The sequence below is a fragment of the Macaca nemestrina genome, chromosome 20 (assembly GCF_043159975.1).
Source record: "Macaca nemestrina isolate mMacNem1 chromosome 20, mMacNem.hap1, whole genome shotgun sequence".
NCBI classification, from domain to species: Eukaryota; Metazoa; Chordata; class Mammalia; order Primates; family Cercopithecidae; genus Macaca; species Macaca nemestrina.
In genome coordinates, this window is record NC_092144.1 from 13,859,532 (window position 1) to 13,880,599 (window position 21,068).

A 21,068-nucleotide genomic window follows, 5' to 3' on the forward strand; every position below is an offset into this window, starting at 1 on the left:
TGGATATTTTGCTGTGTTCTTTGTTATTCTCTACCAACCTTTGCCACGTACCCATGGAGGCGATAGCGACAGGGCTTCTGGGTGGGAGAAGCAGTTGTCTCCCGGCCTAGCGGATTGCATAGCAAGCAGATTAGTTTAACTGCGTGTGTTTATTATAGATGAATAAAAATAGAAAAGATGCTTTCACTCACATTTAACAAGCAATTTGAGAAAAGGTTTATCTACATCAAAGAATGTATTTCTGGCCGGGCGAGGTGGCTCATGCCTGTAATCCCAGCACTTTGGGAGGCTGAGGCGGGTGAATCACTTGAGATCAGGAGTTCGAGACCAGCCTAGTCAACATGGTGAAACCTCGTCTCTACTAAAAACAAAAAAATTAGTTGGGCATGGTGGCGCGTGCCTGTAGTTCCAGCTACTGGCTCAGAGGCTGAGGAATGAGAATCACTTGAACCTGGGACGCGGAGTTGCAGTGAGCCAAGATCACGCCACTGTACTCCAGCCTGGGTGACACAGCGAGACTCCGTTTTAAAAAGGTAATAATAAATAAAGGATATATTTCAGCTGGGCACAGTGGCTTATACCTGTAATCCCAGCACTTTGGGAGGCCAAGGTGGGCAGATCACGTGAGGTCAGGAGTTCGAGACCAGCCTAGCCAACATAATGAAACCCCATCTCCACTAAAAATACACATATTAGGCCGGGCGCGGTGGCTCACGCCTGCAATCCCAGCACTTTGGGAGGCTGAGGCGGGCGGATCATGAGGTCAGGAGATCGAGACCATCCTGGCTAACACGGTGAAACCCTGTCTCTACTAAAAATACAAAAAATTAGCTGGGCGTGGTGGTGGGTGCCTATAGTCCCAGCTACTCGGGAGGCTGAGGCAGGAGAATGGCGTGAACCCGGGAGGTGGAGCTTGCAGTGAGCTGAGATCGCGCCACTGCACTCCAGCTTGGGAGACAGAGCAAGACTCCGTCTCAAAAAAACCCAAAAAACCAAAAATTAGCCGGGTGTGGTGGTGGGCGCCTGTAATTCCAGCTACTTGGGAGGCTGAGGCAGGAGAATCACTTGAACTCGGGAGGTGGAGGTTGCAGTGAGCTGAAATTGCGCCATTACACTCCAGCCTGGGTGACAAGAGCGAGACTCTGTCTCAGAAAAAAAAAAAAAAAAAAAAAGAATCTATTTCTGCTTGGGACTAAATCCATCCTCCCACCCTCAAGCAGCCTCTTGTCCACTGAGAGGTTAGTCCCCTTCAAAAGACTTTTTGGTCCCTGGAGAGACCTTGGAGATTATGAAGTACAAGTTACAGTTGATAGAGGTAACGCCCAGAGGGGTGCAGGACGTGCTGACTGTCACACAATGCATTAATGTCTGGCTGAGGACTGATATCATGGCAGTTGGGATCCCAGCAGGAGGGGAGATTGGTGGCTGTTTCCATAGTAGCCTCATATCACTGCCAAATCTCATCTGATCTGAGAGGAAAAGTTATCCATTCTGTGGCCTGATTGAGGTGAAGCCTCTAGCTAGAACAGGTCACCTCCAGGCCTTGGCTGAAACCCTCCTCTTAGAATGCCAGAGCAGGCCTTGGCATTGTCTTGGGGTCAGAGCTAGGTCGGTAAGCGAACTGCTTATCCTAGGACACAGTAGTGTGTGTGTGTGTGTGTGTGTGTGTGTATGTATGTATGTATGTATGTATGTATGTATTTTATTGCTGTTTTTGCCACTGCAGATGAGACTCAAAGCAATGAGCCCAGTAGCAACTGGAAAAACAGCTACTACATCTTGTAAATGAGCCTGTTAATTCCAGAGAAAATCAGTCTCTTCAGCCTCCAGCTGTTCAGGTCGCTGCCTATTTCCCGCAGCCAACTACCCAGAGGTGAGGAAGTCTCAGCCTCTTGGGGTCCCCACAACCCGCATTTAGGATGCTTGCTTTTTTTTTTTTTTGAGACGGAGTCTCCCTCTGTCACCCAGGCTGGAGTGCAGTGGCGCGATCTCAGCTCACTGCAACTTCCACCTCCCCAGTTCAAGTGATTTTCCTGCCTCAGCCTCCCAAGTAGATGTTATTACAGGCGCATGCCACCACGCCCGGCTAATTTTTGTAGTTTTAGTAGAGATGGGGTTCCACCATGTTAGTCCAGGCTGGTCTCGAACTCCTGGGCTCAAGCGATCCTCCTGCCTTGGTGTCCCAAAGTGCTGGGATTATAGGTGTGAGCCACCACGCCTCGCCCAGGGGTGAGTCTTATTAGCACCTGATCGGATGGGAACTAGTGTTCCACTTTACAGATAATGCAGCTCAAGCTCAGAGAGGTAAACTCAGCTGGTCAGGGTCACAGAGCCTGGAAGCTGGGGAGCTGAACCTGAGTTTGTCTGACTCTAGTTTTCTCCACGCTGATGGCTTCTCTGCTGATGCTGTCCTAGGACAGCTGGTGGCTGTCCTGCTATGTTCAGAGGACAGAGCATCCCTGAAGGGAGGGTGAGGTGCTGCGGGTCAGTGTGGACTGCTGGGAGAGGATCTCTGTCCTAAAATCAGATGGACTGCCCCTTGGAGTAAAGTCAGGATTGACAGTGATGAGCCTTGGCTGGGTGCGGTGGTTCACGCTTATAATCCCAGCACGTTGGGAGGCTGAGGCAGGAGAATCACCTGAGGTCAGGAGTTCGAGACTAGCCTGGCCAACATGGCAAAACCCCGTCTCCAATAAAAATATAAAAATTAGCAGGGTATCATGGCGCGCACCTGTAATCACAGGTACTCGGGAGACTGAGGCAGGAGAATTCATTTGAACCTGGGAGGCAGAGGTTGCAGTGAGCTGAGATTGCCACTGCACTCCAGCCTGGGCAACAGTGAGTCTGTCTCAAAAAAACAAAACAAAAAAACAGAAAGTGGCAAGCCTTGAGCTGTGGTGAACTATAAAGACCTTTCCTATATTAGCCGGACTCAGGCCAAATTCCTGAGGGGGTTGGGGAGGATCTTAGGCTTTTCAGATTTTCCTGCAGGCTTCTTGCTTTGAGCAGATGGTGACTCACTGGGCAGATTCTCCTGGTGGAGTCCCTTCTGTTCCCCTGGACGTAGCTTTGTACTTAGGCAATTTCTCTGCTGTAGGCACTCAGAATCTCAGAGCCCCAGGCTTGAGGGAATTTTTCTTGTTTAACTTCTGTAAAGTTAAGGCGGCCTTTTCCAGGGCTGCAGGCCAGTTCCCCTTTGGGTTGGGCAGTATTGATGATTGATACTGGGAAGGTGGCAGTGCCGGCGGGCTTTGGATCAGTGCTGGGCTCGTATGCTTAACTGCCACTGACAAGGTTTGGAGCCCATGGGCAAGTTCTTTAGCCTCTTGAGCTAGTTGTATTTTTCTTTTTTTTTCCTGAGACAGAGTACCCCCTCTGTTGCCCAGGCTGGAGTGCAGTGGTGCCATCTTGGCTCACTGCAACCTCTGCCTCCCGGGTTCAAGTGATTCTCCTGCCTCAGTCTCCTGAGTAGCTGGGTTTACAGGCACCCACCGCCACGCCTGGCTAATTTTTGTATTTTTAGTAGAGATGGGGTTTCACCATATTGGCCAGGCTGGTCTCGAACTCCTGACCTTAAGTGATCCCCCCGCATTGACCTCCCAAAGAGTTGGGGTTACAGGTGTGAACCCCCACGGCTGGCCTTGACCTAGCTTTTTCTTTTTTTTTTTTTTTTTTTTTTTTTTTTTTTTTTTTTTTGAGACGGAGTCTCGCTCCGTTGCCCAGACTGCAGTGCAGTGGCCGGATCTCAGCTCACTGCAAGCTCCGCCTCCCGGGTTTACGCTATTCTGCCTCAGCCTCCCGAGTAGCTGGGACTACAGGCGCCAGCCACCTCGCCCGGCTAGTTTTTTGTATTTTTTAGTAGAGACGGGGTTTCACCGTGTTAGCCAGGATGGTCTCGATCTCCTGACCTCGTGATCTGCCCGTCTCGGCCTCCCAAAGTGCTGGGATTACAGGCTTGAGCCACCGCGCCCGGCCGACCTAGCTTTTTCATCCATAAAATGACACCTCGGTGTGCGAGACCCGGCTCACATTGTCTGATGGTGTGCATCTTCCCAACTCTGTGTTCAGGGATAGCAGGCTGACATCGCTAAGTCACAGGTAGGGTATTTACACCACGGAAAGTGGCAAGCGCTACAGCCCAAGCCCCTTCCTGTCTCCTGCCGGATGTTCATATTGACCGGGATAGTTGTCCCTGCATCCCAGGGTTATTATTGTTTGAAGGGGTTCTTGGTCTGGTGAACGTTGGATGAGCAGATACATGCCTGGAAAGCCTCAGCTTGGTGCAGCACCTTGCAGCAGCTAACATTTGACAAGTAGTGTGACCCTACTCACCTCTGGACACAGTAGGGCAGATGTGGGGAGGCGGGGCCGAGGAGGCGGGGCTTGAGGAAGGGGAAGGGTGCGGAGGAGCGGGAGGCGGGTGCCGAGGAGGGGGAGGCGGGTCCCGAGGAGTGGGAGGCAGAGCTGAGCAGGAAAAGGCGTGTCCTGAGGAGGAGGAGGAGGCAGGGCCGAGGTGGAAGAGGCAGGTCCGGAGGAGGAGGGGCAGGGCTGAGGTGGAGGAGGCGGGGCCGGGATGTGAGAGGCGGGGCCAGGGATGGGGAGGTGAGGCTGTGGAGGAAGAGGTGGGGATCAGGAAGAGGAGGCGGGGCAAGGAGAAAGCCGTGGGACCTGGGAGGGGGAGACGGGACCGAGTAGCAAGAAAGTGGGACGGGATGAGTGGTGGGCTTTGGTGTGTGCCAGGTGGAGTAGCTATTTCAGCCGCACCCATGTGGGTTTAGAGGCTCCACCAGCTGGGCCCAGCAAAGCCCTCTGGACTGACTGGTTCCTGAGGAGATCAGAGGAGGGTTGACAGCCTTGAGTAAGGGCGGTGCTTGGAAAGGCCTTGCAGCTCTCATAAGGTGGTTGGGTTTGGTCGGGAATCCTGCACTTTCACTGACAAGTCTGGCTGCGTGAGAAAGGCCAGAGACCTTGAGCTAGTTGGTCAAGTCTTAACACCTTCTTGCTGATATTGACAGTGGCAGCTGAGAATATTTTAATACCTGGGACATTTCCCGCAGCAGCCAGAACATAGTAATCGTCCTAGTAAATTACGGTGAATATAGTGCTTAATTCTAAGTGGGTTTTCTTTTTTTTTCTTTTTTTGAGACGAAGTCTCGCTCTTGTCCCCTAGGCTGGAGTGCAATGGCGTGATCTCGGCTCACTGCAACCTCCGCCTCCCGGGTTCAAGCAGTTCTCCTGCCTCAGCCTCCTGAGTAGCTGGGATTACAGGCGCGTGCCACCACACCCGGCTAGGTTTTGTATTTTTAGTAGACACGGCGTTTCACCATGTTGGCCAGGCTGGTCTGAAACGCCTGACCTCAGGTGATCCGCCCAGCTCAGCCTCCCAAAGTGTTGGGATTACAGGCATGAGCCACGGCGCCCCGCAGTGTCAGTGCTTCTTATCTAGTAACATATCTAACTGTCATACTAAACATAAGAAATAGATGCTGTTCTTATCTCTACTTGACTGATGGAGAAACTGAGACGCAGAAGGTGAAGCGACTTGTCCACAGCTAGTGGGTAGCAGAGCTGGGATTCTTTTAGAACCAGGGTGGGCTTCGCTGTGGGTCGTGCACTGGGGGAAGAATGAAGCGTGTGGTGGTGGTAAAGGACTTGGAGGCCACCCACTCTGCCCTTGGGACAGTGACTTAACCTAAGCTTCAGTTTTGTCACCTGTGAGACCAGGATAAGGACACCTGGAGGCCTGCGGGGGAGTGTGAAGTTCCCAGCAGGCTTCGTGGCCCACAGGCAGGGTAAACATCATTAAGCAGAGAGGGACCCACGTTAGGCAGGTAAGGACAGGTCGGCATCCCCAGGGCTGCCTGAGATGCTTTTGGCATCTGACCTCTTTGGAAGGCCTCAAAACTTTTTTTTTTTTGTTTTTTTTGAGATGGAGTCTCACTCTGTGACCAGGCTGGAGTGCAGTGGCGTAATCTCGGCTCACTACAACCTCCGCTTCCTGGGTTCAAACGATTCTCCTGCCTTAGCCTCCCAGGTAGCTGGGATTACAGGCGTGCGCCACCGTGCCTGGCTAATTTTTGTATTTTTAGTAGAGACAGGGTTTCACCATCTTGGCCAGGCTGGTCTTGAACTCCGGGCCTCGTGATCCACCCGCCACGGCCTCCCAAAGTGCTGGGATTACAGGCGCGCCACTGCGCCTGGCTGAGAAAGGCCTCATAACTTAATGAAGAAGGTCCACCAGGTGCCAGGAGACAGACTGATGCCAAATATATGCCCAGAAGATAGAGGAAGAAACCTAGATGCCAGTGCCTCGGTTTTGATATAATGTCACACACTATGCAAGTCACATTTTTTTTGCGTGTGTGTGACAGAGTCTCGCTCTGTCGCCCAGGCTGGAGTGCATTGATGCGATCTTGGCTCACTGCAAGCTCCACCTCCCAGGTTCACGCCATTCTCCTGCCTCAGCCTCCCGAGTAGCTGGGACTACAGGCGCCCGCCACCATGCCTGGCTCATTTTTTGCATTTTTAGTAGAGACGGGTTTTCACCGTGTTAGCCAGGATGGTCTCAATCTCCTGACCTCGTTATCTGCCTGCCCCGGCCTCCGAAAGTACTGGGATTACAGGCGTGAGCCACTGCACCTGGCCACAAGTCACATTTTGAGATGATCAGCTCTTTTTTTCCTCATAGGAAGACCCTTGGGGAAGTCACAACACACTCAGAGCCAGTTTTTGATCTCTTATGACAAAGAATCATCCCAGAAATGGAGGCTGGAAGACAGTCTAGCCACCAGCTGCCTATCACAGCTGCCTCAGTAGGAGCATGCTGCTTCTGTTCCTGCTCCCTCCTGGCTCGCTGTCCCTCACCCAGCCACAGGCAGAAGGCCTTTTTGCCTGTGAGTGAGAGGATCTTAGTGTGCCATGACTCAGAACCCTCCCTCAGAGGCTTCTTGTCATCTGTCCCCTGCTTTCCTCACTTGTCACTGCGCTACTGTCTTTCATCTCTGCAGATACCCAAAGCCACGTTCCTGCCCTGAGTACATGCTGTTCCCTCGGCCCCCGATGCCCTTCCTTCTGCTTTTCTCAAGCCTGGCCCTTCTTGTTACCGAGCACTCAGCTTCCATGTCCCCCAGAGAGACCTTCCTTGGCCATCCAATCTAGAGTCCATCCCCTTGCCTGTCACCCCGCCACCCCGCTCATCTCCTTCGCAGCCCTTCTGGGCTTGGGTTGCGTTTTCTTTCTTTTTTTTTTTTCTGAGACGGAGTCCTGCCCTGTTGCCCAGGCTGGAGTGCAGTGGTTGGATCTCGTCTCACTGCAACCTCTACCTCCCGGGTTCAAGGGATTTTCCTGCCTCAGCCTCCTGAGTAGCTGGGACTACAGGTGCCCGCCACCATGCCTGGCTATTTTTTTTTTTTTTTTTTTGAGACGGAGTCTTGCTCTGTCACCCAGGCTGGAGTGCAGTGGCCGGATCTCAGCTCACTGCAAGCTCCGCCTCCCGGGTTCACGCCATTCTCCTGCCTCAGCCTCCCGAGTAGCTGGGACTACAGGCGCCCGCCACCTCGCCCGGCCAGTTTTTTTGTATTTTTTAGTAGAGACGGGGTTTCACCGTGTTAGCCAGGATGGTCTCGATCTCCTGACCTCGTGATCCGCCCGTCTCGGCCTCCCAAAGTGCTGGGATTACAGGCTTGAGCCACCGCGCCCGGCCAATTTTTTTTGTATTGTTTAGCAGAAACGGGGTTTCACTATGTTGGCCAGGCTGGTCTTGAACTCCTGACCTCAGATGATCCACCTGCCTCGGCCTCCCAAAGTGTGGGATTACAGGCGTGAGCCACCACGCCTGGCTGGGTTAGTTTTTGTATTTTTATTTATTTATTAAAAAATATATTTTTTGGAGGCAGAGTCTTGCTCTGTCGCCTAGACTGGAGTGCAGTGGTGCGATCTTGGCTCTCTGCAACCTCCACCTCTGGGCTTCAAGCATTCTCCTGCCTCAGCCTTTTGAGTAGCTGGGATTACTGGTGCCCACCACCATACCCCCCTAATTTTTTTTTGAGACAGAGTCTTGCTCTGTCACCCAGGCTGGAGTGCAGTGGCGCAATCTCGGCTCACTGCAAGCTCTGCCTCCGGGGTTCACGCCATTCTCCTGCCTCAGCCTCCCCAGCAGCTGGGACTACAGGTGCATGCCGCCTCGCCTGCCTAATTTTTTTGTATTTTTAGTAGAGATGGGATTTCATTGTGTTAGCCAGGATGGTCTCGATCTCCTGACCTTGTGATCCGCCCGCCTCAGCCTCCCAAAGTGCTGGGATTACAGGCGTGAGCCACTGCTCCCGGGCAATTTTTGTATTTTTAGTACAGATGGGGTTTCACTGTGTTGGCCAAACTGGTCTTGAGCTCCTGACCACAGGTGATCCACCTGCCTCGGCCTCCCAAAGTGCTGGGATTACAGGCATGAGCCACCATGCCTGGCCACAATTTTTGTATTTTTTTTTTTTTTTTTTTTGAGACGGAGTCTCGCTCTGCCGCCCAGGCTGGAGTGCAGTGGCCGGATCTCAGCTCACTGCAGGCTCCGCCTCCCGGGTTCACGCAATTCTCCTGCCTCAGCCTCCCCAGTAGCTGGGACTACAGGCGCCCGCCACCTCGCCCGGCTAGTTTTTTTTGTATTTTTTAGTAGAGACGGGGTTTCACCGTGTCAGCCAGGATGGTCTCGATCTCCTGACCTCGTGATCCGCCCGCCTCGGCCTCCCAAAGTGCTGGGATTACAGGCTTGAGCCACCGCGCCCGGCCAATTTTTGTATTTTTGTATTGAGGTTTCACCATGTTGGCCAGGATGGCCTTGAATTCTTGATCTTAAGTGATCTGCCCGCCTCGGCCTCCCAAGTAGCTGGGACTGCAGGTGCATGTACCACTATGTCTGACTGTTATTTTATTTATTTATTTAATTTATGTTTTGAGATGGAGTGTTGCTTTTGCCCAGGCTGTAGTGCAGTGGAATGATCTCGACTCACTGCAACTTCTGCCTTCCGGTTTCAAGCCATTCTTTTGCCTCAGCCTCCTGAGTAACTGGGACTACAGGCCACACATGGCTAATTTTGATATTTTTTGTAGAAACAGGGTTTCACCATGTGGGCCAGGCTGGTCTTGAACTCCTGAGCTCAAGTGATCTGCCCACCTCGGCCTCCCGAAGTGCTGGGATTACAGGCATGAGCCATTATACTCGGCCAGTGCCTGGCTAATTTTTAAAGGATTTTTTTGGTAGAGGCACAGACTTACCATGTTGCCCAGGCTGGTCTTGAATTCCTTGGCTCAAGTGATCTCCTGCCTCAGCCTCTCAAAGCTCTGGGATTCTAGGTGTGTGCCACCGTGCCTGGCCGGAAACCAGCTTCTTCTGGCCTCTTGGCCACAAGCCCCGGGCCTATCCTGCCCGTGGCTGTCCTGTTCCCCATCATCTCAACCCTCCTGGCACAGGGGCCCTTCTGAGATGGAAGCTGCCAAGACAACACTGGGGCCTGCCCCTCACCACACAGGTTGTCGGCAGGTTCTGCTGGTCCAGGCCTTTTCCCGTCATGGGGCCCTGCCTCTCTTTTCCAGCCCATCACTTATTCATTAGTTCATCCGTTCCAACATGTTTTTTCCCCTCTTATCAATGCTAAGAATCCTGGGAAGAATGAACCACTTTCTCTGCCCTCAAGATCTTTTCATTTAAGCCAAGACCTGAAGGTGGAGGTCTTTGGGGCCAGGGGCCAGGGAGGAGAATGGTGTTCTAGGCAGAGGGAACCGAGTGGTGTGTGCAGAGGCATGGAGCCCGGGGTTTGCAGATGTCCCACGTTGAGGGATGAGGCTGACAGGGCAGGGCTTCGTAGCCACCCAGAGAGACCTGTGGACTTCATTTCATTTTTTTTTTTTCTTTTTGAGATGGAGTTTCACTCTTGTCACCCAGGCTGGAGTGCAGTGGCGCAATCTTGGGTCACTGCAATCTCTGCCTCCTGGGTTCAAGCGATTCTCCTGCCTCAGCCTCCTGATTAGCTGGGATTACCAGCTAATGTGCCACCACGCCTGGCTTATTTTTTGTATTTGTAGTAGAGACAGGGTTTCACCATGTTGGCCAGGCTGGTTTCGAACTCCTGACCTCAAGTGATCTGCCTACCTCGGCCTTCCAAAGTGCTAGGATTACCGGTGTGAGCCACTGTGCCCTGCCTCATTTTGATGGCAATGAAAGTCCCTTTCCTGTTTTATTCAATTACCTATGAATTATTGTTTTTAGTAGAGATGGGGTCTTGCTATATTGCTCAGGCTGGTCTCTGAGTCTTGGGCTCAAGTGATCCTCCTGCCTTGACCTCCTAAAGCGCTGGGATTACAGGTGTGAGACACCATGCCCGACCACATTCTGCTGATTTTACCTAAAAGTTTCCCTACCGGAGGGCAGTTCATTTTTTAAATCCTTAGGGGACCCTCATAGTGTATTTTGTTTGTTTGTTTGTTTGTTTGTTTTTGAGATGGGGTTTCACTTTTGTGGTCCAGGCTGGAGTGCAGTGGTGCAATCTCTGCTCACTGCAACCTCCGCCTCCTGGGTTCAATCGATTCTTCTGCCTCCTGAGTAGCTGGGATTACAGGCATCCAGCACCACTCGCGGCTAATTTTTTTATTTTTAGTAGAAACGGTGTTTCGCTCTATTGGCTAGGGTGGTCTCGAACTCCTGACCTCAGGTGATCCACCCGCCTTGGCCTCCCAAAGTGTTGGGATTATAGGCGTTGAGGCACTGTGCCCGGCCACCATGGTGTTTGTAGTGAAAATGCACAGAGCACTTGCTCCTTATTCTGAGAAGCGTACCGTGGATTGCGTGTGGGGTTTACCGGGAGCAGATCGACTCACCCCAGTTCCATGGTTGGCTGGACGTGGGTCATGAGTGTTTCCCAGCCCTGCAAGGTGTGAAGGCCCTCTCTGTGGCCCTGTCGCTGTGTCACACTGACCTGGCCCTGTCCCTGCTCGAACCAGGCTCTTATGTAAGCCGAGGCAGCCACTCACAGACTGCCTGAGAGACTGCAGGGCTTTGTGTGGTCTCCTGGGTCTTTCTAAATTCTTTTTTTTCCCCCCCATTTGAAAGTGAACAGGGATCACTGGCCGGAGCGTGGGAACTGGGCTTGTCCTCAGGGTGAGGGCCAAGTTGGGGGTGGGGGTGGGAAGTTAACACAAGCCCTGGGGCTTCAGGAACCATCTGGAAACAGGCTGAAGTCAGGGAGCTGAGCCTCGAGGCTCCTTGTGGGGAGAAGCTGTTCCTGCAGACACACCTCAAGTGTCTAACTCAGGAGGCGGGCAGGTGGGTGGAGCTGCTGAATGAACGTTTCTCAGGAGCTGGGTGGGGTTGGAGGATTGCAGAGGGTGGGGTGGGGGTGTGTGTGCAGATACTGGAATTCCTGAGGAGACATGTATGGTTGGAAACAGTGTATTGTTGGGATATTACTTGTTTCAGATAATCGTCCCCACCCCTGCGGAGTCTCCCTTTGTTGCCCAGGCTGGAGTGCAATGACACAATCTTGGCTCACTGCAACCTCTGCCTCCCAGGTTCAAGCGATTCTCCTGCCTCAGCCTCCTGAGTAGCCGGGATTACAGGCGCCCGCCACCACGCCCGGCTAATTTTTGTATTTTTAGTAGAGACGGAGTTTCACCATGTTGGCCAGGCTGGTCTCGAATTCCTGACCTCAAATGATCCTCCCGCCTCAGCCTCCCAAAGTGCTAGGATTACAGGCGTGAGCCAACGCGCCGGGCCCAGAGAATAGTTTTAACAAAGTCTCCCAGCCAGGGGTGGGGGATCCACAGAGGACAGAGCTGGAGAATCCCGATCCAAATACTGGTGTGGGGACGGTTTCTGGAGAGGCTGGCTGTGTGGTCTTGGTCTGAATGTGACAAAATACCTCCAAGAGACCTCTGCCCCTGACTCAGCCAGGCTGTGCTCATCACCTTGTCACCACTCATGTCTGAGTTCTCCGCACGGCACTTGGCACCTTCTGATAAGGCATGTTTGTGTAAGCTCCCGGCTCTACCCTGTAACCCCTGGCCCTGGGGAGGGTCTCCGGATACTTGTGGAATGAGTATGTGAATGTTGGTTAGAGGCCACTGTCCTACAGAGCAAAGCACGGGACAGGTTCAGGCGTTCAGCCGCATAATTGATGTCTGCCCTCAAAAGTCACTGCAGCTGATGAGGACAAAGGTGCTTGCATGATCTCAGGGTGTGCGGCCATTCTGCGGGACTGGCAGGTCTGGCTTTGAGCGTGGGTCCTGAGCTTATAGCATATCCTTGACAGTAGTGGAGGGTTCTGCTCTTCCTTGAACCTGGCTCATCTTTTGCTGCTGTGGAGTTTGGCCATTCCTTTTTTTTTTTTTTTTTTTTTGAGACAGGGTCTCGCTCTGTCAGCCAGGCTGGAGTGCAGTGGCACGATCACGGCTCCCTACAACCTCCAACTCCTGGGTTCAAGGGATTCTTGTGCCCCAGCCTCCCAAGTAGCTGAGACCACAGGTGCGTGCCACCACGCCCAGCTAATTTAAAAATTTTCTGTAGAGACAGGGTCTTGCTATGTTGCCTGGGCTGGTCTTGAACTCACGGGCTCCAGTGATCCTCCTGCCTCTGTTTCCCAAAGTGCTGGGATTACAGACATGAGCCACCACGCCCGGCAGGTGGCTTGTTTTGAACCAGTGACACCTCAGAATCTAGGAACTAGGGTGTCCTTTTCACTACTTCCCTCCTCTATTCCCTCCCTGGTCCAAGCCACCTGAGGCTCTGCCCTGGGTTGTTTCCAAGCCTCTCACCACTATCTCCGAAGCCACATTTGCTCCCCTACTGTTCCTCTGTCCCCAGCAGAGATGATTCTTCGAGAAACCCAAGCAGCCTGTGGCCCTCCAGCGATTCCTCATTGCTCAAGGGTAAAACCTAAAGCACTTGTCTTGGCTCCACTCCAGCCTGCTGCTCAGCTGCTCCCCCTACAGTTTACTCAGTTCCAGCCTCGGGTGTCACCCGCTTCCCCAAAGCTCTGTGCTACCTCAGGGCCTTTGCATTCCCCGCCAGGGAGCCTCATGCTGGCCCTCTGCTGAAATCCCATTTCCTCAGCAGGGCCTTCCCGGGCACACCCACTGTGGCCCTCTGGGCCCTCTGCCCTGCTGTCTCCTCTCCACAGCGCCTGGTACATCGTGACCCCGTATTATGTAATAGGTGCTTTGTTCACGTCCCATTGAGCACCAGCAAGCCTGGGGGGTGGGGGGGATGGCCTCTCTCAGTCGTGCACACTGTCATATCCCGGCCCCTGGATCACTGCCCGCACGCTCCTGTCACACGTAGACCCGCCTGACTGCCATTCATCACCGAGCCCAGCAGCTGGCACAGGCAGGCCCGGCGCAGCAAGAGGCACAGTCCATGTTGCTTGCTTGCATGGCGACCTGCAAACTGCACAGTTAGCAGAAAAGGTTTTTGGGAGTGACAGACACCCCTGCACACGGTTGAGCCCTTTGTAAGTCTCCGTGTGACAAGTACCTCCCTGCTGTGCTTGGGAAAGGGCTGCGACTTGGGAAAAGGCTGTGTGGGTTCCCCGGCTTCTTCCTGCTGTCCCCGAGGAACACTGGAAATGGGTCACAACACAGCAAGTAATTGCAGCCGCCCTCAGGCAGAGCTGAGTGGCTCAGTATTCCATTCAAGGCTTGATCAGAGCTCCTCTGGGCCACATAGAGCCCCCAGGACATGGCTGGACTAGGAGTTGGGGCCCTGATCTCCCTCCCTGGCCAGGTCACGCCCGCCATGTCACTTGACTCTTGGGGACCTGCCTGGAAGGTGGGGGAGTGATCCAGGCTAGCTCGTCCCTGGGGACCGAGTCCTGCTGCACCTGGGGTGGTCACAAATCTGCTTTCAGAAAAATCATGGGGGTGGGGTTGGGGGCTACTCAGCCGGGAAATCATTACAGACATTTCCGATCGTGGATCGCAGTGAAAGTTTTTGGGCATCTAACTCGGAAGTAATTCTAGATTTGGGATTTTTTTTTTTGCTCTAAGAAAACTCCACCTTAGGCCAGGTGCGGTGGCTCACACCTGGAATTTCAACACTTTGGAAGGCCGAGGTGGGCACATCACTTGAGGTCAGGAGTTCAAGACCAGCTTGGTCAACATGCTGAAACCCCGCCTCTACTAAAAATACACAAATTTGCCGGTACAGTGGCACGTGCTTGTCATCCTGGCTACTTGGGAGGCTGAGGCAGGAGAATTGCTTGAACCCGGGAGGGAGAGGTTGTCGTGAGCAACCTCCTGAAGAAATTTTCTTTTTCTTAATTATTTATTATAGAAACAGGGCTCTCACTATCTCGACCTGGGTGCATGCACTACCATGTCTAGCCTGGAGTTTTCTTTTTATGCTTAGAACCTTTGGTCACTGAAATATTTCTTAAACATTAAATTTCTTTTTTTCTTTTCTTTTTGTTTTTAAGACGGAGTCTTGCTCTGTTGCCCTGCCTGGAGTGCAGTGTCGCAATCTTGGCTTGCTGCAACCTCTGCCTCTGAGGACGGGTTCAAGCCATTCTCCCATCTTAGCCTCCCAGGTAGCTGGGACTGTACAGATGCACGCCACTACACCCAGCTAGTTTTAATATTTTTGGTAGAAACAGGGTTTCACTATGTTGGCCAGGCTGGTCTCAAACTCCTGACCTCAAGTGATCTGCCCACCTTGGCCTCCCAAAGTGCTGGGATTACAGGTATGAGCCACTGCACCCAGCCTAAAAATTAAATTTCAATTCAATGTGATAGGGTAATTAGTGCTAACCTTCAGTCATAAACATGTATTAGTATAAGATCCTATGAAGGAGGCGAACAGAAACCAACTTCAAAGCGAAAGAGAGCAAATGTTAAAGAGCTTATTCATAGCCTCTTATTTTTTTTTAAAGGGATAATGGTAGGGTTCAAATTACTAAAGCATTTAGACTCTGTAGATAGATTTAACAGAGCCCTGTAAATGTTTATGTAAAAATTTTAATACCGACAGTAGGCCAAAAATGACATCTTTGGCAACTCTTAAAGCTTAGGTAAAAAATACTAGATGTCACCTTAAAAATGTTGGGGGTGTATATAACATTTGCAAAATTATTTTAGGAGCAAAAAGTTTGCAGAGCACTGAGTTTGCACACTCAGATATTTCTGTCTGATCCAGGATGGGAAGGTGGTGGCAGCTGGTGCTTCTCAATGAACTGGATCTCTCCATGTGGATTTTTTATTATTTTATTTTATTTTTTATTTATTTTTTGAGATGGAGTCTCGCTCTGTCGCCCAGGCTGGAGTGCAGTGGCGCAATCTCAGCTCATTGCAAGCTCTGCCTCCCGGGTTCATGCCATTCTCCTGCCTCAGCCTCCTGAGGAGCTGGGACTACAGGTGCCCGCCACCATGCCCGGTTTTTTGTTTTTGTTTTTTGTATTTTTAGTAGAGACGGGCTTTTACTGTGTTAGCCAGGATGGTCTCGATGTCCTGACCTTGTGATCTGCCCGCCTCGGCCTGCCATAGTGTTGGGATCACAGACATGAGCCACCGCGCCCGGCCTATTTTATTTTCTGTTTTTTGAGACAGAGTCTCACTCTGTTGCCCAGGCTGGAGTGCAGAGGCATGAACTCTGCTCACTGCAACCTCTGCCTCCCAGGTTCAAGCGATTCTTGTGCCTCAGTCTCCGGAGTAGCTGAGACTACAGGCGTGTGTCACCACACCCAGCTAATTTTTTGTGTTTTCAGTAGAGATGGATTTTCACCATGTTGGCCAGGATGGTCTCAAACTCCTGACCTCAGGTAATCCACCTGCCTTGGGCTCCCAAAGTGCTGGGATTATAGGCGTGAGCCACCGTGCCTGGCCTAATATGTATATTTTTTTGAGTCAGGGTCTCATTCTGTCACCCAGGTTGGAATGCAATGGTGCTATTATAGTTCACTGCAGCTTGGGCCTCCTGGGCTTAAGCAGTACTCCTGCCTCAGCCTCCTAAGCAGCTGGGACTACAGGTGCATGCCACCTACAGCCGGCTACTTTTGTTTAATTTTGGTAGAGATGGGGGTCTTGTGATGTTGCCCAGGTTGGTTTTGGGTCTTGGACTGTGGGCCTCAAGGGATCCTCCTGCCATGGCCTCCCAACCATGTGGATGTTTAATGGGCATTTCTTTTTTTTTTTTTTGAGACAGAGTCTTGCTCTGTCGCCCAGGCTGGAGTGCAGTGGTGTGATCTCAGCTCATTGCAACCTCTACCTCCCGGGTTCAAGCGATTCTCCTGCCTCAGCCTCCCGAGTAGCTGGGACTACAGGCGCATGCCACCACGCTCGGCTAATTTTTTGTGTTCTCAGTAAAGATGGGGTTTCACTGTGTTAGCCAGGAGAGTCTCCATCTCCTGACACCATGATCCGCCCCCCTTGGCGTCCTAAAGTGCTGAGATTACAGGTGTGGGCCACCATGCCTGACCCTAATGGACATTTCAAACTTTCCATGTCCAAAATGGAGCTTCTGATTTTTCCCCTTGAACCTGCATTTCCCCACCCCAGTTTGTGGCAGTTCCGGCCTGTTACCCAGGCCCTAAGCTGTTTGACTCTGCTCTTTCTCTCATACCTCATGTCCAAATGTCAGCACATCCCTAAGCTCAGCATTCTGGAATTTAACCTCTTCGCATCAGCCTCACTGCTGTTACCAGGCCTAAGCCACGGGTTGGCAAACTTAATCCACCTAGTAAAGATCTTAGGCTTTGCCTAAGGGTCTCTGCAGCACTACTCATCTCTGCCGTCTCTCTTTTTTTTTTGGGGACGGAGTTTTGCTCTGTCGCCCAGGCTGGAGTGCGGTGGTGCGATCTCAGCTCACTGCAACTTCCGTTTGCCGGGTTCAAGCAATTCTCCTGTCTCAGCCTCCCAAGTAGCTGGGATTACAGGTGCGCATCACCACGCCCAGCTAATTTTTGTATTTTAGTAGAGACAGGGGTTCGCCATATTGGCCAGGCTGGTCTCGAACTCCTGATTTCAAGTGATCTGCTTACCTTGGCCTAAAAGTGCTGGGATTACAGGCATGAGCCTCCGCATCCAGCCATCTCAGACATCTTAGTGGCAGTGATACCACTACAGTGGCAGCCATATATGAATATATCACATACAGACGTCATCCAGTGAGCATGGCACGTTCAATACAACTCTATTTATGGCCACCGAAATTGAATTTAATTTTCACGTGTCATGAAATAGGTTTCTTTGATTTCTTTTCCACCCGCTTAAAAATGGTAAAAACCTCATTTATTTTTTAAAAGATAAAACAAATGTTAAAGCCATTTTTAATTTGTTCAAAAGCCGGCAGTAGACCAGAGTTGCCCTCTCGGCTGTAGTTTGCTGACCCCTTTGTCTAAGCCATCATTATCTTCACAGAATTATTTCTACAACCTTTAATTGGACTTTTTTTTTTTTTTGAGATGCAGCCTTACTCTGTTGCCAGGCTAGGGTGCAGTGGCGCGATCTCGGCTCACCACAACCTCCGCCTCCCGGGTTCAAGCAGTTCTCCTGCCTCAGCCTCCCAAGTAGCTGGGACTACAGGCATGTGCCACCATGCCCAGCTAATTTTTGTATTTTTCATAGAGACGGGGTTTCACCATTTTGGCTAGGCTGGTCTTGAACTCCTGACCTTGTGATCTGCCCTCGGCCTCCTAACCCGGCTAAGTTTTTAATAGTTTTTGTAGAGATAGCGGTCTCGCTATGTTGCCCAGCCTGGCCTCAAACTCTTGGGCTCAAGTGATCCTCCTGCCCTGGCCTCCCAAAGTGCTGGGATTACAGGCATGAGCCAGTGTACCTGACCTGCACTCTGCTTTTGGCCACTTTATAAAATACTGTAGGCCAGGCACGGTGGCTCATGCCTGTAATCCCAGCACTTGCGGAGGCCGAGGCATGCAGATCACGAGGTTAGGAGTTTGATACGTGCCTGACCAACATGGTGAAACCCCATCTCTACTAAAAATACAAAAATTAACTGGGCGTGGTGGCATGCACCTGTAATCCCAGCTACTCAGGAGGCTGAGGCAGGAGAATCACTGGAACCTGGCAGGCGGAGGTTGCAGTGAGCCGAGATTGTGCCACTGCACTCCAGCCTGGGTGACAGAGTGAGACTCTGTCTCAAAAAAAATAAATAAAAAATAAACTGTACACCTGGCCCCATCAACTGCCACTCCCTGTCCGCTTTCCTTTTTTTCTTCTTTCCATGTCACATGTCACGTTTGAATATATTACTTACAGTGATTTATTTCATTGTCATTCTTTCTTTGCTAAGATGTCAGTTTCATGCGAGCAAGGATTTTTGTCTTTCCTTCTATAGCTGAACCCCAAAGTTCTTAACAGTGCCTGGCATGTGTCAGTGAACAAACAAGCCTCAGTTTCCTTATCTGCAAAAGAGGATAAATACATTGCAAAGGAGATGATTCGTGTTGAGGATGAGCCTCGGTGCCTGGCTGGTTGTGAGTGGGCGGGTGGTGGTAGCTGCTGCCGCTTGTATAAGGCCAGACACATAGATCCCAGTCTAGGCTATTTGGCAAGCTGAGCTCATGGGGGTGGACTAACCTGTCTGCTGGACTTGGGCAGTGGGGGGCTTGGCTCCTTCAGTCAGTTTGTGTCCGCAGGGCTCAGCCTCTGGCCCCCTTCCAGCTTCCTGGTCCGACAGCGCCTTCCTGCCCTGAGCTGGAGAGAGACCCAGATGTGGTCACCAACTGCCACCCAGCCGTGGGTGCAGGGATGCAGTTCTGTACCATTCCCCGGGGGTCTGGGACCCGGGGAGTTGGGTGGTTGGTTCTTGCACTGGAGCTCCTTGAGGGCTGGCCCCAGTGGCCAGGAGCATCAATTTTTTTTTTTTTTTTTTTTTGAGACGGAGTCTCGCTCTGTCGCCCAGGCTGGAGTGCAGTGCCCGGATCTCAGCTCACTGCAAGCTCCGCCTCCCAGGTTTACGCCATTCTCCTGCCTCAGCCTCTCGAGTAGCTGGGACTACAGGCGCCCGCCACCTCGCCCGGCTAGTTTTTTGCATTTTTTAGTAGAGACGGGGTTTCACCGTATTGGCCAGGATGGTCTCGATCTTCTGACCTCGTGATCTGCCCGTCTCGGCCTCCCAAAGTGCTGGGATTACAGGCTTGAGCCACGGCGCCCGGCCCAATTTTTTTTTTTTTTTAGACGGAGTCTTGCTCTGTTGCCCAGGCTGGAATGTGGTGGCGTGATCTCAGCTCACTGCAACCTCCACCTCCTGGGTTCATGTAATTCTTCTGTCTCAGCCTCCCAAGTAGCCGGGACTACAGGCACATACCACTATGCCTGGCTAATTTTTATAGAGACAGGGTTTCACCATGTTGGCCAGGCTAGTCTCGAACTCCTGACCTCAGGTGATCCACCTGCCGCGGCTTCCCAGCGTACTGGGATTACAGGCATGAGCCACCGCACCCGGCCAATTATTATATTTTGTGTAAGAGACGGAGTTGTGACATGTTGCCCAGGCTGCAGGAATTCCCTAATTCATAAGCAGTCCCTGTGTTAGATCCTCTTGCAGGCACACCCATTTACTAATTGGAGAAGCAGACAGGCAAGGCAGGTCTGACACCGTCCCCTGTGGCAGTGCCTCTCAGTCAGCATTGAGGACATGCCCCTGCTTTTCCAGGCCCATTGACGGTCTTAGTTTGTGACAGGAAAGCATGCAGGAGGCATTGCCCAGCTGTAAACCCTGCCTGGGCCCTGCTGTGGTATGAGTTGCTGATAGCCCTTCTGCTCTGGTACAGCCTGGCTGTGTGAGGCTGTGGGGCAGAGGCCAGCGGGCTGGGTCCTCAGGCCAGGCAGAGGCTCAGTCCTCAGTGTCTGCTGGAGGATTGCATGCAGGGTGGTGGTGGTGGTTTTTTTTTTTGTTTTGTTTTGTTTTGTTTTACCCTTATTTCTTTATTTCTTTCTTCCTCTTTCTCTCTTTCTTCCTTTCTTTCCCTTCCTCCCTTCTCTTTCTTTTCTCCTTCCTTCCTTCTTTCTCTCCTTCCTTCCTTCTCTCTCTTTCTTTCTCTCCTTCCTTCCTTCCTTCTCTCTTTCTTTCTCTCCTTCCTTCCTTCCTTCCTTCCTTCCTTCCTTCCTTCCTTCCTTCCTTCCTTCCTTCCTTCCTTCCTTCCTTCCTTCCTTCCTTGCTCTCTCTCTCTCTCTCTTTCTTTCTTTCTTTCTCTTCCTCTCTTCCTTTCCTTTTTTTTTTTTTCGTTGGACAGAGTCTTGCTGTGTCTCCCAGGCTAGAGTTCAGTGGCGTGATCTCACGCTTACTGAAACCTCCGACCCCAGGTTCAAGCGATTCTCCTGCCTCAGCCTCCCGAGTAGCTGGGACTACAGGCGCCCGCCACCACGCTCGGCTAATTTTTTGTGTTTTTAGTAAAGATGGGGTTTCACTGTGTTAGCCAGGATAGTCTCGATCTCCTGACCCCATGATCCGCCCCCCTCGGCGTCCTAAAGTGCTGGGATTACAGGTGTGAGCCACCGTGCCTGGCCTTTCTTTTTTTTTGAGATAGGGTCTCATCTGTCGCCCAGGCTGGAGTACAGTCAGTGGTGCAGTCATAGCTCACTGCAGCTTTGACCTCCTGGGCTCAAGCAATTCACCTACCCTGGCCTTCCAAAGTGTTGAGATTACAGGTGTGAGCCACTGTGCCCGGTCTTTTTCTTTTTCTTTTTTTTTTGAGATAGCATGGTTTCTGTCCCCCAGGCTGGAGTGCAGTGGTGCAATGATAGGTCACTGCAGCCTTGACCACCTGAGCTCAAGCAATCCTCCCAGACTGGCCTCCCAGAGTGCTGGGATTATAGGCGTGAGTCACTGCGCCCGGCCTGCCGTTTCCTTTCTCTGTTGCACGTAGCCCTGTTCTCTAGAATGGAGGCGTTATTTTATTGTAGGAGCTTTTGGGCCTGAGCAAGCTGGGTGGACACTCACATTGGCACTTGCAGGCTACTTACCTCGGGCAAGGGCTTCCTCGTTCCCAAGCCCCAGTTTTCCGAGCCACTTAACAGGCATCACAGTCCTTTGCCTGGGTGAGGCCTGGGTGGCGGTCTCAGCACAGCCCCAGGTA

The 21,068-nt window shown here is 51.9% G+C and overlaps 1 protein-coding gene across 3 annotated transcripts in view; it reads left to right on the forward strand.

Annotated features, from left to right (window-relative positions):
• LOC105496885 (trans-2,3-enoyl-CoA reductase) overlaps positions 1–21,068 on the forward strand; it is a 37,132-nt gene that overhangs the window by 3,065 nt on the left and 12,999 nt on the right. Inside the window, exon 1 of one of the 3 annotated variants that reach the window (XM_071086738.1) lies at positions 11,288–11,308. The exons of 1 other annotated variant lie outside the window; for it this stretch is intronic. Coding sequence is in view for 1 of the 2 variants with exons in the window: in XM_071086739.1 (XP_070942840.1) it covers positions 12,850–12,909 (60 nt within the window). In the remaining variant the exon portion in view is untranslated. Of the gene's footprint in view, positions 1–11,287; positions 11,309–12,834; positions 12,910–21,068 lie in introns of those variants that run through there. One more of the 3 variants, XM_071086739.1, reaches the window with a different exon arrangement.